Here is a 17,993-nt window from a genome sequence, read left to right on the forward strand (position 1 = left end):
ATCAGCTCTGGTCTGGGCGATAAGACAGATCAGATGACAAACATTGCACGGAAACTTCTTGCCAAGCAGATACTGATATTGTCTGCGTGTGACATTGGTGGACACAATGGATGGCAAACGTACGCTCAATGGAAGCGTTATGAATCCCTCACAGTCACCGGGATCTCACAGCTGTGTTTTCGTACAGCGAGTGTACATCCTGGTCGTTGCCACTCGCAAACAAAACAGAACAGATGAGCAGCTAACGGGCGTCTTGGGTTTGATGGTGTTGGAGAATCGCCATGGTGCAGTGTGCGACCAGCGCTATATTATTGGAAGATTACCTGGAGCATCCCTCTTACCGAGAGGGCGGCGTAGGCCTGAAGTATAATCTCAACCCTCATTGTGGATATTCAGTACGTCCACGGTCGTGATCGCGAGTGGTTCGTTGGCGACGATCAAGTTTCCTGGTACGCAAGAGGATATTGGTGTGATGGTGCTAGTTTTAGACGGTTATGGAAACGAATGATCATGTGATGAAATTTTCCATCAATGATGTCCAAGTGATCCGTGGTTTTGGTTAAAAACAAGTGATGTTTTAGTGATATTTGGTTCGATATAAAACCTGTTTGCACTGACCAATCAATCGCTGCACAAAAAGTTGTCGCAACAGTAGTGATATCATGGAATGTGATGAATGAAGTGTTTTTTTTTTCATTGAGACAGCCATGTCTTGCCGTTGAATATAGCCATCTCAGAACCATGCGCAGAGGCGAATGAGATTTGATTGAAAAATTGCTCTCGTAAGCTTGGCTGCGTGAAATACTGGCCTAGAACGTAAGAAAGCGGACAATACGGACGGTTTCCATTTGAAGCATGGTTAATACGAGGCCGAACGAACAATCTCGTAGCAACTTTTAAAATGTACTGTGACGTTGTGTGGTAGAATAGCTACAAAAGTTTGAATAATCCTTCGTGATCTAATTTCTAAGATGAATTTTTGCGTCAAAGATGAGCGATAAAAACGTTTTACCTTAGAAAAGTTAGTGAGCGCGGGCAAGGCTAATTGAATTGAGCCATTGAAATTAGGGTTAATACGGCTGCCGAAGTTCTCCGTCCCGCTGGGCCGCACAGGGCCGTAATATGCGTCACTCCAGTCGACCTACCAGCGCACATTATGATGCAAATTCAAGAGCATCTAGATGCAAACGTACCGCCGCACCATATCGGCCTAATTATATCCGTCCTTTAAGCCGTTTTGTGGTTCCAGCTCCCGTGGTGTCGGTGGTTGTGGCGGTAGCGGCAGAGCTGTATGGCAAAATGGTGAAGGTAGTGGCGGATACCATCACTATCATGCCGTGAAGGTATTATCGGCTCGAACCGAGTAGATGGATGCTGTGGTTAGCCGTAGTAAAGTGATACTAACACACCGCGTCCAATTACCGGAACGTGATAGAACCTTGTGTGTGTGTGTGTTTTGGACAGTGCTCGGGATAAGGTCGCGTCGCGGTTGTCTGTGTAGTGTTTTAGCTTGCATGTGGACAGTATCTGCGTTTGTAAGGCGCCTTGCTTCATCGAAGATGGCCATCCGGATCACGTGAACAGATCGGATACAACGAATTAAAGAAGCGCTAAACTGCCTCTTCTTGAAGCCTCCTGTTCTCGATGAGTGTAGGCAACAGTGTACGAATGAGCTGCATTTTAATGTTCGATTTTTTGTTTTGCAGCAACCGTACACAGTACAAGCCTTGCGTGGATTGTGTTTTATTGCGCGATTTTATACCGGAAGAGCACTCATTCGAGCTCTTTCCTTCAAGTGATCGTTAACCGTTGCCAGAAATGGCAGCAGAAGAAAATGGTACCAATGCCATCAACACCGTCGTAGGGCCGGACGATGATCCGATGCGTGATCCAACACGCTGGGAGAAGTTCTGCCAGCGTCATGGAATCAATCCGAATCTGATTATGCTGAAGATTACATTGTTCGTTATGTACGGCGGTAAGTTTTACGTGGTTATCACAGTATTGAATTAGATAAATATTCGTTCAATTGTTAATACAGTTGTACAGCAGAAGAAGTAATTGAGCTTTAAATATAGTGAAACCACTTATAACGAGTTTAATCCGATGCAGAAACACACTCGTTATATGAAAAACTCGTTATTGGGGGGATCGCTATATATTTGTCATGATTATTGATCCATTTTCTTGGAAAAGTGGTCGATACTATGTTCTTTAATATTTTACGATGTTAACAAATCCCATTGTTTTATACACGTGATTTGCTTGTAGAGCAACATTTTTGCCCGGATGATACTTGAAAGCATATAAGGAAACAATTTGAAGTCACCTCTTGTATTGATGGAAAATAGCTATGATAAACGATATATTATCGGTTTATTTCTAGGAAGAGTCTGTTATTCAGCAGTTACCCATTTTCTGCTAGACCTTTTTTACCAATGTAAGCCAGTTTCATCACAATTGAAAATTAGTTGGTAGTAAATATGCTTCACCACCAATCAAATTTTCGAAAATTCATTGGCATCAAATCTACAACACACTTGTACTCATACAATTCTTCAGCAATTTGTATCATATAACCTAAGAAACACTCGTCAATATACCACTTGTGCACAATTCTACGGCACTTCTCCTGACGACATAAGTATTACATTCAATGATGCTTAGTACCAAAACACTCATTTGGCTGAGCATTAATTAAAAATAAAGAAACGCGCATTGTAATAATTGTGAACTTGATTATACATCGGTAACAAAAAATGAATTACAAACACATTTAATATTGCTTGTTATGCGAGATTTCACTCGTTAGCATAGAGATTTGATCGATCGAAAAAACTCGTAATATGGGGTACTCGTTCACTGTATCAGGGGTTTCACAGTATAACCTAGTAATAGTTCTGAAAAGAATCGTTTTGATACGAAAATCTAACCGAATATATCATTTTTTCTATAGTTTTGTATTAGTGATGGTTGATTGTAGTCTTTAAAAACCAATACTTGTATTGGTATGCAGATAATTAGTAAGTAAAATAAAACAGAGCAAAAGATAATCAAATATGAGATTTATTTAATTTTTTCATTTTTTATTCAGGAGGGACGGCTTTGCCGTATTGCTTAAGATTAATTTTATCTTGTTAATCTTTAAACGCAGGGCATAAGCATCATAATTTAGAAATCAGAAATCATAAATTCTGGAAGAAAGCTTGAATCATTCGTTGATTGAATTCACCAATCATATAAAAAATCTACTTCTTAAAATTCAAACAGAGGTAATTTAAAAGTGACAATGTAATGTAGTATTTCTTTTTTGGCTCAACAACCGTTGCCGGTCAAGGCCTGTCTGTACCCATTAGTGAAGTGAGCTTTGGCTTTCAGTGACTTTTTTTGCTACCATAGCAGGAAAGTCAGTCCTACGTATGGGGGCACGATCTATTCGGGGCTTGACGCGCATGTTGTTAAGTGCAACCTCACATTAGACACTTTAACTACCCTGTACTGTCATTGCCAGTTTATTTCACGAAATAACAATAAAAACTGAAGTCACTGTACATACAGGCCCCCATAATGTTTTACCCGTTAATATAACTTAAAGTTCGTAATCAATACGAACGATGCCGTTCTTTCTGATTAAAAATAACTTTAAAAATCTAATACAATAAAATAACACAGTATCTACTTGAATCATGTATAAACTATGTACGTTTAGAAATAATAATCTTTTTGGACTTTGTTAAGTGTTTGAAACGTGTTATATAACTGGTTTTAACACAACATTGTAATTTATCTATGAAAAATATTAATACAAGCAGTAATGGTAACATAGTAGAAAGGGATTAAAAACCTACTCATCCATTGGGTAATTCAGTAGCCAGCTGTAGTTTGTTGCATTATACACCATACTTCAGCTTATTTTTCATTGAATTAAAAAACAAGACGTGAGAATCCTTGTATGGTCAATCTGCTTCTTCTTCTATTTGACTTAACGACCTACGCGGTGATACCGACCTATAATACAACACGCTTTAGATGTATATTAGTACAACGTAGCTGGATAGTCAAGTCCTAAGACGGGGGAACGGTACACAAGAGGCTTGAACCCATGACGGTGAAAGCTTGAAATCGTACGAATCAACGACTGTTCTACGGGACCGCTACTGTATAGCTAATGATGAGTGACATTTTCAGTTGTTGGGAAGAATAGTACTACTGTAAACACACCGAAAAACCAATCGAAAGAATTCACGATGAATCTGAAAAAGTACAAAAACAATAAAAATAAGAGATGTAGAATTAACTTTAGAAAAAAATTTTATCCTTACAGGAAATGTTAATTTGCTAAAATTTACTTCTTAAAATACTGTTAACGAACAATGCACAGCTCCCGAAAAATACCGTTCCAATCTTTCGCATCAGTTTCTCAGGAATTGGAATAATCGACTCGACATACCCAGTTGCAGCTGTGTACCTCTGTACACACTCGAGCTTTTGTGCATGTTTCGGTTTAACTGTTTGGGGTGAGTGAGTTTCTTCGATTGCTTCACCTGCTATGTATTGATAGTCAAATTTATCAACTTGCCCCATTGCGCTACGGAACGTGTTCTCAGCGAGTCTCGTTCTGCCAGCGGACCTCCATGTTTCATCGACAAGCAAGCCGGTCCCGGTGTCCGATGGATCCTTTTGGGTTAGGGTTGAAAAATTGAACACGATGAACTAAGTGGAACTTTTGCACGAAAGACGATGACCGACAGATCGTTATTCGCCGGACCACTGGATGCCGGTAGACTACAACTAGTCAGCCGGCCCGTTCTGACCAAGCGGGTCGAAAGTCATCGAATTTACATGATACTCCAGCACCAATGGCCATTCTGGCAAGTTCTTTCCTGGTAAGATCGGACGTTGCCTGGTGTCTGGATATCTCCGGAGGAGTATGAGCGAGAGATAGAAAAAGAGGGAGAGAGTGAGAGGGGGCATGAAGCAAAAGGGTTTGAAGCGATGGAAGGCGGGGTATAAATACAAAATGATGTTTCAAAAACCTATTTCTATTCATAACGTTTTCGTTTCAATTTCATGCCACACGATAGTGTGAACCGGGATCGTCCGGGTACGCCGGGTGCGCATTAGTGGATGTGTGTAAATGTAGAAATGTCACTGTTAAAATGCATCTGCTATTCCTAATGTCGGAGTCGGTGCATTCCGGAACGATGACGAATGGACATTGGGTGCATTGGGTAGTATCAGCCACACCGGGTCCCACGAGAGCCATTGAGTGAAAGCACCGAGCAAACTGCACCATCGTGTTGATTGGGTTGAGGGAAGATTCTCCAATGGTGTTCAAAACCGGGTAGAGAGCACCGGAGCAGCAGCTGTGGTGCTGCTGTGCGAGGGCTGGATGGAACGTTACCGAGGAGCGATGGAACTGAAATGAAATTGAATTATGAACTTTGCTGTTTCGCAGTGTGTAGATACATATGTTCAATTCGACTAGCTCACTGCCTCAGCAGCTTCAGTGAGCAGTGAGTCCTTGCGTATTGGGTAGATTCTTACTTTGGGACGGGGTGAAGCATGTTGGGATTCGCGGATCGGTGTGGTGGGCGTGTTGCTTCCTTTACGTTCTCCGCCCTACAGAGACTTTTGCTGGGTATGATGAAAGTGGGGGTCAGTTTCAGCACCAGTTCACTCATTCATTTTTCTCAGGAACGCTTCCAAAACCTCTAACCGGAGCGACTCTTCAAATAAGTGACACACACCACTTGCCGAACATAAAAACCGTTTACAAGGAGTGGAGAGTGTCATAAATTAATGTCCATGGCTTATTTTTACATTGTCGCTTAATGGTGGCTTGCCGCACCGTTTGCCACCGTGCTGTTATTGTGTTTGAAGTTTGATTAGAGCCATGAACACACTTGTTACAGAACATGGGCAGGATCTGTAATGTGTGAGAGTCTAATGGGTGTGTTAATGTGTATATCAAACCACACTGAAGCAGCGGACTGTATTGCTTGTATTAATATGTTTCAAAAATGTAGAGAAATTGACATAATAATGAGATGATTTATGACTAATTAGAATAAAGTAATGTTTATCACCAATTCAATACACTGAAGGAAACAATGCTGTGTTAAAACCGGTGATATAACAGGTTTTTAACACTTAATAAAGCTCAAAAAGGTTATTATGTATAAACGAACATCATTTATACATGTTTTAAGTAGATTCTGTTTTATTTTCTTGAACTACGTTATTTTAAGTTCTTTTTATTCAGAGAGAATGGCTATGTTTGCATTCCTGAAACATTTAAGTTATATTAACAAGCAAAATAATATGGAAGCCTGTATCACCGCAACGCTTCACTACCAGTAGGAATGTGTGTATTATAGACATATGTATAATATATATTTTTTCTACTCTTTTTAATCCTCTATTGTCAGCGTTCAATAGCCCAACTTAGATTTTATTATATTTTATTTAATACATATTTATTTAATCATTTATTGAATTATTACTTACAGGTTATGGTTTATTCCCGAGCGCAATTCTAAGCATTCAAATAACTATCTCGTTCCTTTTTTTCTTTCTTTATTTCACATTCTCCAATTTTTACTCCCCATCTTTAGCCACCTCCTCGCTGCTACCGTACCTGACCATCCACATGCAAAGTACCGGCTTGACGGTAGAGGAAATCGCAATCATCTACTTGGCGCTACCGTTCACCACGTTCCTAAGTCCACCGATCACCGGTAAGCATTTCGGGAAAAGTTCCTCTTCCAAAGCGCTCCCATTCGAGCGTTCAGTGGTGTTGCTTTCTTTTCGTGCTTCTTGAAGTTTCCGCCGCCGGTCAGCATCTTATCAAACGGTTCAACTGATAACGAACAGTTGTGCATCCATCCTCAGCCGTCTCAGTGGTTCGCGTTTCGCGTTGTGTGTAAGAGACAGCCGGAAAGTAGCGGGTGGCTGTGGAAAACCACCGCAAACCGCGCTAGAATAAATTTATATATAACCGATACCAAAAATGTGTGCAACGAAGAAAGGCACCGACCGCGCAACAAGCAAAATAAGTACGGTGGTGTGGAGTTGTAGCGGAAAGGTTCCACTTCCAAAGGTTTCATTTCGTCGCTGGAAAAGTGAAGCAAAAACACACAAAAAAAAAAGCCAAAAACCATATAATAAGTTTTGAGTACAACACAATCGCCAAAGAATCGCCAAATAATGAATACCCACAAAGAAGACACAAGACCGGTCAGATCGATAAAATAAATTAAATGAAAGGGATAGGTGAGAGAAGTGTGGTGTACAGTGAGGAGGATGTTTGGAAAATCTGCGACCGCGGAACTGTTTGATCTTGAGACAAGCGTCTTGCGAAGGTTTGTGTGCCTTCTGTGCTGTGTACTGTACTGAACTGTGGGTGAGTGCATGATACTGAAGTGTACGGGCGGCGCAGAAGATTTTCGCTGGAGTGCCTAAGTGCGTGAAATCAGCCAGAAAGCTTTACAAATTGAAACCTGCCATCATTAGCTTGAAGAGGAAGAGCTTCGTTGGATGGATGGATGCATGATGATGATGGAAACCCGTAACGAACGACGAGGAAAAGGAAGGGAGAGAGAGAGAGAGAGAGCGGAGTGAAGCCCAAAATATCGATAGCAAACGTTGGCATGCTGGATTTGCAGTAGTTCGCAGTTTGCCTTCACGCCTCCTCTCGTTGGCCAAAATGCGTAAAGTTAAAAGGGCCAAATAGCGGAGGCCTTCCCCAGTGGGAACGGCAGTAGGTGCAGGCAGTAAAATTAATTATGTTTTTGTACTACATAAATTAATCAATCTCACTAACAGCATGTTAATTTAAGCGAATACTAATAGGGAGGAAAATAGCAAGCACGCTATTAATTGAAACGTAAGCATGTGGTGCTGATGACCTTTCGCTACTACCGATCGAGGCCGACCTGTTGTGTCCTGTTGTAGCAGTGTTTGTTTGGTTGATAATTGCATTGTAATATGGACATCGCTTTGCCATGTTGTACAGGGGAGTGGTGTGTATTGCAGTGGACTGGATCGATAGGATAGTGCATTGTAACTATTCAATGAAATACAATAATGGATTTTAGTTTTGTTTTGAAAGCTTTGTCAATGCAAAACAGCGAAATTGGAACCATTGCTTTCAAACCATGGAAATGAATACAGGTACTCCCCGATATACACTATTAATGCGGACCGGGAGCAATAGCGTATCTCGGATATTAGCGTAAGCCTAATTTCGAGGTTTTCAGACAAATTTTTGCTATTTTTCGTATAATTTTGATTGAAATTGTAGGCTTTTAAACTCTAAATTAGTTATTCAATCTAATTTCTACTGAAGATTGCAAATTTATACCTTTTTAAAATGGTTTTTAAAATTGGACAAAATTGTTTATTTTGCATTTAACATTTAATGTGTAAAATCAGTACAATTTGCTCGAATAAATGTCAAATTTAGAAAAAAAACGTGTAGCGAAATCGCGTATATCGAGTATGGTGTATATCGGGGGTAATAACATTCAGAGAGCGTTAACAATTAGTTTGAAGATAGGATAGTGAAAGAAAAATAGCCTGGCCTTACGATCACAATATATGAATAATTACGCATACATAGGAAAAATATAAAAAGTAAATAAATCTTAAAATTAACTTAGTTGATCAAATATTTAAACATTATTTCATAAAAATGTGTTTTCAAATAATATTTGATATCCCTTGAATTTGTGTTCAAATTGATTTTTATCAAACAAATACGGGTGGTCAGAGCGGGGCTATATTTCAAACACTTCCTAAATTTGATTCCCGCTACTTGTTTATGTCACGGGTCACTCAACAAGTTATTAGTTAGTGGTGGTATATTTTCTATCCCTTTTGGAGTCGGTAACGATCGTGTCAATCCCATCGTATCACACATTCACATACACACACACCGTGCTCAGCTTCATAATGGTAACCGTTTTGATTCTCGGCAGGATTCCTGGTGGACAAGTTCGGACGGTACAAACCAGTTGTCATCATGAGTTTGCTTTTAAATGCATTATTTCACCATTCGCTGCTGCTGATCCCGCAGCAGGAAATACCTGGCAAGCTACCGGAAGCGTACGTAATGAGACATCCCGGCACGGGAAATGTAGAGGTGAGTGTTACAACACATTCATAATTCAATTACCCCCAGCAGGAGGGCGTTGATTTCGTCAAGCTGTCTAGTTGAACGCTGCTACCTGTCGTTCATCATTCGAACATTGAACGACACGATAAAGTGTAGCCCAGCCCGTCCCAGCCACACCAAAAGCTAGTCAGCATGACCCGTAGGGGAAGTTTTTAACATTATTTGCAACACCCGACTCAACGGTGCGGGTCAATTTGATTTGATTTTAATTTAAAAAAATTACTCTTGAGAGCACAACCTCCGATGTGCATTTACTGTTGAAAACAATATGGTAGAAAGCACGATTTGAATGTGTATTAAATATTTTAAAAACATTTCATGAGCATTCAGAGTTTTCCAAGTCAGTTTCGAATGTAAACATTGTTATTCACCGCATCCAAAATGTTTTTCAACAACTGTCAAATGGTATATTTGTTTCAAAATGAAATTTCAGTTTCAACACATAAAAAAGAGCTGTCAAACTCAATCCAGCTTGAGACGTGTTGAAAATCATGCTGTAGATTTTAAAAATTATTATGATGGAAATGAAATGATCGATGTGGAACAACATTTTGCATGCGGTGAATAACAATTTTTACATTCGAAACTGACTTGGAAACCCTGTAATTTGTAATGAAGTAAAAACTATAGGATTTTACTTAAGTATATAAGTAACATATCATCGAAGCATACAAGCTAACAGAAAGCGTTCATAATAAAAAAATGAAAATAAAAAAAATCAATACCTTCAAAAATGAACGTTTTGATTTTTACAGGTTTGGTGGTCACCCTGCCCCAGCCGCGAGTGCCCAGAGGAGGAAGAAATTGATATCGTCGTCGACCAGTGTTTGGACCATTGTTTGCTGCAGGAACAGAACCCGAAGATCGAGTTGGCACCACCACCGACCGATCTACCACTCGTCGTCACGCCGATTGGTGATGAACCGAACGATCCGAAGGACGACCTCGATCTATACGTGCGTAACAAGGGTAAAGGCAACAAGAACAAAACAGCGGACGTACTTAGTAGCACTAGCAGTAGTTCGAGCACTACCGAGCTGTACATGGACAGTGAGTTGACGTAAATGATGTTCGTGTAATGGGCATGATGTTTGATATCCATTTTTTTTTAATTCTATTTTTTTAAAGAATCATTACTTAAAGAGACACCCGAAGAATCAGAGGAAAGTGAGGAAGGGTGGGTGGTGGCGGGCAGTGGCGATTCGGCGTTTATCGTACTCGACATGCACCCCGATCTGGGCGAACCGATCGAACAGTTGGGTATGGAAATCGAGCATGATGACAATGCTACGGTGACCGACTTTAAGACGCGCTTTGGTGTGGCCTTGCTCTGGCAGCAGGGCGTCAATGTTACCGCACTCGAGGAGGAGGATCTTCGCTGCGGTGGGCTAGTAATGACATCGAACATGACGCTCAACAGCAATATCAAGCTGTCGGAGTGGGCCGCTGACTGTATGGTGCAGCGTTGTCGATTCCGCCGAAACGGTCCCGATATCTGCCCGCCGGACTACAAGGAGAGCGACGATAAGATCTTTTGGATATACTTTCTTCTGCGCTTCCTGGCAACGACCATGCTGTCAGCGGGCGTCACCATAATGGACCCAATCGCACTAACCATGATCGAGAAGTATGGTGGAGACTTTGGTCGTGAGCGGCTGTTCTCCAGCATCGGTATGGCTATCTTCTCGCCAATCACCGGTGTGCTGATCGATCTGTTCTCGAAGGATCTGGGTTACACGGACTACTCGGCAGCATTCTACACGTATGACATATTGCTGATAATCTCCTCGGTAACGGTGTTCTTGATGCCACTCGGGGAGAAACTGCCGGCGGATAATGTGTTCAAGGATTTACTGAATCTGCTGAAGCTAAAGCACGTGATCATCTTCATTTGGTTCCTGTTCTTGTTGGGCAACTTTTGGGGCTTCATCGAGAGCTTCCTGTTCCTGTACCTCAAGGAGCTTGGAGCTCCCAACTACTTGCTAGGTAAGGCGGCTTGTTACGGTTTTCAAGAGAGTTTGTTCATTTTCGACATTGTTAGGCATTACCATCACCGTTGGTACGGTGAGCAGCATACCCTTCCTGTACGGCGCTGGACGCATCACAAAAATTGTGGGACACGTCAACCTCATCGTGATTGCTTTCATCGCACACGCCTGCCGCCTAGTGGGCTATTCGTTTATTGAGTAAGAATCAATCCGGCTGATAGGTGAAAACCCCCGGCTACTATAAAAGCTATTGCACACTATTCACAGGAACGCATGGTGGTGCTTTCCGTTCGAAGCGATGGAAGCGCTTTCTTGTCACCTGATGTGGGTTGCTGCCGCAACTTACTGTGCGCTGCTGGCTCCGAAAAATCTGTTGGCCACACTGATCGGTGTGCTGGGTATGGCTCACTTCAGTCTGGGCCGTGGCAGTGGCTCCTTCTTTGGCGGATTTCTGATCGGTGAGGTTGGCACACGCGAAGCATTCCGATACATGGGCCTGGTAGCGGTGGCTGGTGGACTTGCTTACAAATTCATACATTCAATCTGGTTGCGTAAATATGACAATCCTGTAAGTGCGGTAAACTGCGCTGTTGGCTGTTGGCTTTTGGAAAGAAAACTAAAAACTTGTGTCTTCCAAACACCGTTGTAGGACGCCGACGATGAAGCCGTGGAAAAGGGTGAAGCCGAAAAGCTGTACACCGATGGTGACGAGCCGAAGACGAAAGATCAAGGTACATCGATGTCGCAGGAGCGCCTATCGCTCATGATAAAGTACAACCAGATAGGAAGCCTCACGTCCTTACCGCGTGGCTCAAGAGTAAGTAACATCGAAGCAAGCAGCATATTTTAATTTTGAGCTGTTGCGTGAACGTAAGCAACGATTATGTACTGTGGGGCTTACGCGACTCAATGAAGTGGAACAAAATGAAGCTATCTTTGGGAAAGGATGACACATTCATACGCTGATATCGTTAGGAAGTATGTAAAACTTTTAAACCATCAGTCAGATGAGATTTAGAAGAGGCACCAATGGATTCTGAGAATAAGCGCATGGCACCAGCTGTCTTGGCGTAAGCTTTGATTTCCCTTGATATGCTCATCGTTTCGAGTTTAGTTGTTGTTTGATTCTTTTTTACCTGCTTCAAGCGGATACCTGTAACCAGCAGAGCGAGAAGCATCCTCTGTGCAGATGAGCGAAGCTGAATGATGCCAGCTATTATTATCAAAACACCTCCACGCTTATCGTTGTTTACCTTCGCTCCGGTATCAAATGCCGGGTACGATGTATGAAGGAGCATTAATGTTTTTGTGTTATTTTTTTGTGAATGTGTTTTATCTTTCCACATACACAGTTCCATCGCACGAGAGCAGTCCTCTACGAGGGAAGGGCACACTGTCTTCAGTCAGTGTGACCCATGTCATCTGGCAGATTTTCTACCAAGATGTGCTGGAAAATAAAAAGCTCAAAAATATAACTCACTCACATGATGGTACATGTTGAGCGTAGACTGATAAAGGCCTTAGCGCTGGTACCAGCCAGTGTTCATGTTTTTAAATTATTTCTTTTTTTTTTTTGTTTAGAAAAGATTGTTGGTTTTGCTTTTGGTAGATGTATGTTCGTATGTGGCAAGTCGTTGATGTACACAAGGATACATTGGCTAAGAACAAAAAGGGGCAGAATAACTTGAGAGATAACAGCGATAATAAGTGTACGTGGTTTGTTTCTTTTGAAATTTGATGGAAACGGGTTGATGTGAAAAGAAAAAAAATCTTTAAACAAAATGAAACAAAATGCTGCGTAAAAGCTTTAATGCGAATCGAATTCCCACGGGTACATAATTTATATTGCAGTTTGGTTCGAAATCAAACTTATCGTAAATGTCGTGTTTCATAAATTCCATTTAATTTAATCTTTATAATCTTCTATATAGTTTTATTTGATTTATGTGTCTAATAACTAGCAGAAAATGAATCTAAATGTAACTGCATACCTTATATTGAACGTATTTAACACATAACACACCACACCACACACCATGATACAGGGGTTTACAGAGGTTCTCAACATTTTGGGACAATTTCTTGACTCTTACGCACAACGATGAAATTTTATCATCCTTGTAGGGTAAATGTACCAATAGTGGTGCAATTTGTAGTGGTATAAATGTGTTTTCATGGATTTAAAGTGTCAGGAAGGTAAATTCATGAATATTTTAACACATAGCAATTGGAATATGATTTATCTTTGCAATCAACACCATTTTGACCATGAAACACATCAATTTTACAAAAAAATACATATTTTTGTGACTGCTTCATTGTATCTATAATGATGGTATGGTTCCTATAGTCGTCGTATTGTGTTCCTTTATTGGTGGTAAACAAAAATGCATCAAAAATAGTGTATAATATCAATGAAAATTATTTTTGAAGCTATTTTCGTGTGAATATATTACTGCCATAATTTTGATTTCTTACCTGATTTGATCGTAAAAAATGTATGAATTTGGTTGATGAAAATATTGACTAAAGTCCTGTCGTCAACCCACACCCAGAAAAGTTTGCTTGATTTGAAGGCTGAGTTTGAAGAAAAGTTTGCGATTTTTCACTCAGCCAGATAAGCGAATTTTGGCCTTTGTTTGGCAAATTACTTACAGAAAACTCATTTCTGTTGCTTATTTTTATGAAAACAGTACGACATGCCAAAAATATCGTCGAAAAAAAATCTAAAATGTTCTGTTTTTATTGATTTTATAACTAAGACCAGGAACATAGCCTATTTATTGACATAGGAACATGCCTATTTTGCGTACCTATAATGCCACTATCGTAAGAAACACTTAAAAATACGTAAATAAGGTCAAAAGACAAAACATTTTAATAAAACAATATCGTTTGATAACAATTATGTTAAAACAATAATAATTCGTTATAAAATCCTAAGGATTTTCTAAACATGTTGACACATTTCACAAAATAATGGATTTTTAGGTTATTAAGTGACGGAATGGCCGCATTTAACTTTTCAACCCTTTTTTTAACGGCTAGAGAACATGTCACACTAGCATAAGTAACTTAATTAGTTTTAATTTATCGTAAGCAACGCATTTTAGTGCAATACCACCACTATTGGTACTACCACCACTATAGGTACGTTTACCCTATTACAAAAGTAACTTAAAGCTAACAAGCTAAAACTCTATCGACCGGTACGCCTGTATGCTATCGCTGCTGGCTCCCGATCGCTGACACGCAAACATCGGACAGTTGCCGCAACATATTCCAGTAGTAATTTTCAATCTGCCCGTCCAACAAGCGAACATATACTATATACATACACATGTTGACCTCACACAAGGACTGTATAGGAACGAGGTAAAATATTATCCAAAATCGGTTTGTTCATCTTGGATGCCTTTTGACAGCAGAGAGCCCAAAATTCATCATATCCTCAAACATTTACTATTACTAGAAGCATACATGCTCTTCCTGAAAATTTATTACCTTATTAACAATTTTCTTGCGATTACCAGCCCGTGTGATCATTAAAATTATAATTAAAATTTGAATCGGAAAGGGCTTTCAGATATCAAACGGCTGTAACGAATTTTTGGCTACTTTTCAAATCGTTCTACATTAGTTGACCTCGTGCCTACAAAGCAATTCTCACGAATACAGCATAGCGGTTTTCAATAACCTTCCTGTCGTTTCTGTCGATTCAATAGAGATATATTCAACTGAATGGAACAATAACACTCCATCCTAAGTTTATCCAGCGAAAGTGGAAAAAGTCAAAAGGGTATTTTACATGTATTATTGCTCCAAGAAGCGCTTAACAAAAACCCATCAGCTGAACGGAAAACAAGGGTAGCAGAAACGTTTCATTCGATGGCTTTCTTCCGTGTTCTAGGGTGACGTGAACGATGTCTTTTCCAAACGACGCAGCAGCTACAACATTGAGTTCGTACGCGCTCAAAAGGGTGGTGGTAGTGCTTCGAAGGTAACGTTCCATTCCGAACCGTCTGGGGGATCAGTGGGAAGTAGTCGATCGTTGTCGTAAAAAGAGATTGATAATTGTTATTTGTTTTGTTGTTGTTGTTGTTTTGTTTCTATGTCTGGGTATTTCATTTGCACGTGTGCAACGGGCGTTCGGCAGGTGGATCTACTGAAGTCAGCGGTCGACATTAACCACAAGGCATCCCATCAACATCTGCGCAAGGAAGGTAAAGCGTCCGATCAGTCACTCAACTCGAAACGTGCCGACAGTGCACCACGTTTGAATCAATCGAAGAACATCTCGCAACCGATCCTAAGTGCGGTAGTGGACGAGGTAAGTTGGGGTTGGGGGTTGGGGGTTGGGGGGCTTCGGGATTTTTGGGGATGGGTAAAATCAAAAGGTAGAAAAGCCATTAGAATGGCACTAAGATCCTCCCGAACTCTCAATTCCATCCCTGGTAATGGCCGTAGTAGTAATGGGGACAGCAATGGGTATCGCCGATCTCGGCAAATTGTTCTGTGTCTCTGACTGACGCTGTATGACTGTGTTAACCTGGTTTAGGACCTGCCGTCGTCTGTGCTGTCACGCCACAGGAAAAAGCACCATCAGAGCGGCATTCTGGTCGTGAAGGCCTGCAGCCAGGACGGGGATTTGGATCTGCGCAATTATTTGCGGGTAATTTCGTTACACCGTACCTAGGCCGGCTAATGTGCATGATGCATGATGTTTGCATGTTGGCTCGCGTATTTTGCCGGTCGGTAGTGCAATCTAGTTTAAATTGAAATAAAATTGCTCCAATTCCACTGCAAATCGTGCATGAAAATCGAAATCAATAGTAAACGGAATTCCAGATGATGGAGGGTTATTTAGAGTTGCATTTGGAATGCGTGCATGGTGCAAGGAAGGAAAATCGGCTATAATTGAAGTACTGATAGGTGCATTGGTATTTAGAATTTATATATTTAAAGACAAAATAATCATGCATTACACTATGGCAAAGCGAATATTGCAACGTGTTTCACTAATGCGTACTGTTCTTACAGGAAACTGAACAACGCGACTCGATCACCGAGGGAGAGGAAGAGAACTATAAGCTAGAGCTCAGCAAGAAAGCTTCCCGTGGCCATGTGCTCAATGACATCCCCGAAAAGACGGTGGAAGCGGTAGACACCGCTGCAGCTACGCCACCGGTGACTCAGGTGGTCGAGGGCACGGACACAACTACCACCACTACCACCACCACCACCACTCCGAGCATAGCAGATGATCACACGACAGCCAATGCTTCTTGATAAAGGGACGATGGATGTAGTTATGAGCGTGAAGAACGGATTGTGCTGCAATGGTGCTTGTGCATTTCGATAGCAGGAGAGATGCTTTCTAGCATCTTTTGCTTTGCCTATCATGGGGCCGCACGCTATTGATTGCCGATGCAGTGAATCTCCATTCCCAATTAGTATTGTTTGTGCGTTCCTCGAGATTATGAATATTTAGCGCAAATCAGCGCTCGCCATAAGTACAAGCAGCAAACGTGAATAAAATGGTTGGGTTCTGTAAAAAAAAAAGAATCTGCTGAATGGTTTATTTGATTAGCGATATATGGGTGGTTGCTCTACGAATGAGCCGTTTTCTAATTCAAGCCTACAAGCTGAAATTTAAGCTTGTCAGTGGAACAGTATTCATTATACACGTGATATAAGCTTGACAGTAAAGTTCCGCCATATTTCAATATTTGTGTAACGTATGTACCCGAGATACGCGATTTATGCGTTCTCGCGTAATCCGCATAAATCAATTTTCACGTTTTCAGCTAAAATACAATTGATTTCATGATATTTTAATTAAATTTGCTACTTCTATGTACTTTATAATTTATTTGATACAATTCGAATAGAAAATTATGATATTTCTGGCATTAGGTTGATTACATTTTCTAACTATGGGGGCCTTCACGATTCTAGTTAGTTTTTTGTATGGAGTTTGACAGTTGGAGGCTGAAATTATGTAAACAATCCATACAAAACCACACGAAAAACTAGCCTCGGATTTTCAGTCTAGAAAATTTTAGCCTAAAAGCTTGAATTAGATTCGAGTACTTGCTCGAAAACACGGGTTTGTTTACATTTATCCCAAGGTGCATTAAAGAAATCAGGTGATCGAATCTGGAATCAAAGTGTATGTAGTCCAGGTGGTCTCATAGCATTTTTTCATAAGTTTAATTTTGAACATCACTTTTTGATAGAACGAGTGAAAATTTTTGCTCCAACGAGCTTGCTGGAGGCTTGACGAATACTCAAAACACTCTTACAGTCTTCATTCAGAAGCAGAAGCGATAAAAATCAGCTCTCTCAATTCATATACCTTGGGATAAGCCCACCTGTATATTATACTCACTTAGATAGCTGCTCGAAAACTGCTATACAATGCAAACAGCTGACAGGCTGAAATTTCAGCCTACGAGCTTCAAACGGAAAGGGCCCCAAATTTAGAAAACCGCGTAATCTCCAAATCCGCGTAAGTCGAGAATCGCGTAATTTGGGAACAGACTGTAACTGCAAAGATGCATTTTACAATAGTTTTATTATATTTTTTTCCCATTTGAAATGTATTAACCTTTTTTGTCAACAGATTTTTGCTTAGGCAAAAAAACAATCATTCAGGAAGCTGTGACGAATCGATATTTATTTACAAATATTTTTAGGCTGAAATAATCTAGAACAATAGTTTGGCCTGTGGTTTCGTATGAAATGCTGCCAATAAAAAAGCTGGTTAGTTAAATTGTAAAACCCCCCAATGATCTATTTTTTGTGATAAACAGCTATAGACATTT

The 17,993-nt window shown here is 40.6% G+C and overlaps 1 protein-coding gene across 2 annotated transcripts; it reads left to right on the plus strand.

The window, feature by feature from the left end:
• The first annotated feature begins 312 nt into the window (after positions 1–312).
• On the plus strand, positions 313–16,731 carry LOC120956925 (uncharacterized). 2 transcript variants are annotated; one of them, XM_040378745.2, is made up of 13 exons: positions 313–449; positions 1,707–1,978; positions 6,618–6,740; positions 8,982–9,145; positions 9,934–10,228; positions 10,307–11,164; positions 11,220–11,364; positions 11,434–11,734; positions 11,816–11,983; positions 15,077–15,166; positions 15,323–15,496; positions 15,725–15,838; positions 16,207–16,731. In XM_040378745.2, exons 2-13 carry the CDS (start codon positions 1,819–1,821, stop codon positions 16,453–16,455), a joined length of 2,841 nt encoding a protein of 946 aa, XP_040234679.2. In that variant the 5' UTR covers positions 313–449; positions 1,707–1,818; the 3' UTR covers positions 16,456–16,731. The 2 variants fall into 2 exon arrangements, with proteins under 2 accessions (XP_040234679.2, XP_040234680.2); XM_040378746.2 differs by lacking the exon at positions 15,725–15,838 and having other exon boundaries at positions 322–449.
• Positions 16,732–17,993: the final 1,262 nt, after the last annotated feature.

The sequence above is a fragment of the Anopheles coluzzii genome, chromosome 3 (assembly GCF_943734685.1).
Source record: "Anopheles coluzzii chromosome 3, AcolN3, whole genome shotgun sequence".
Classification (NCBI taxonomy): Eukaryota; Metazoa; Arthropoda; class Insecta; order Diptera; family Culicidae; genus Anopheles; species Anopheles coluzzii.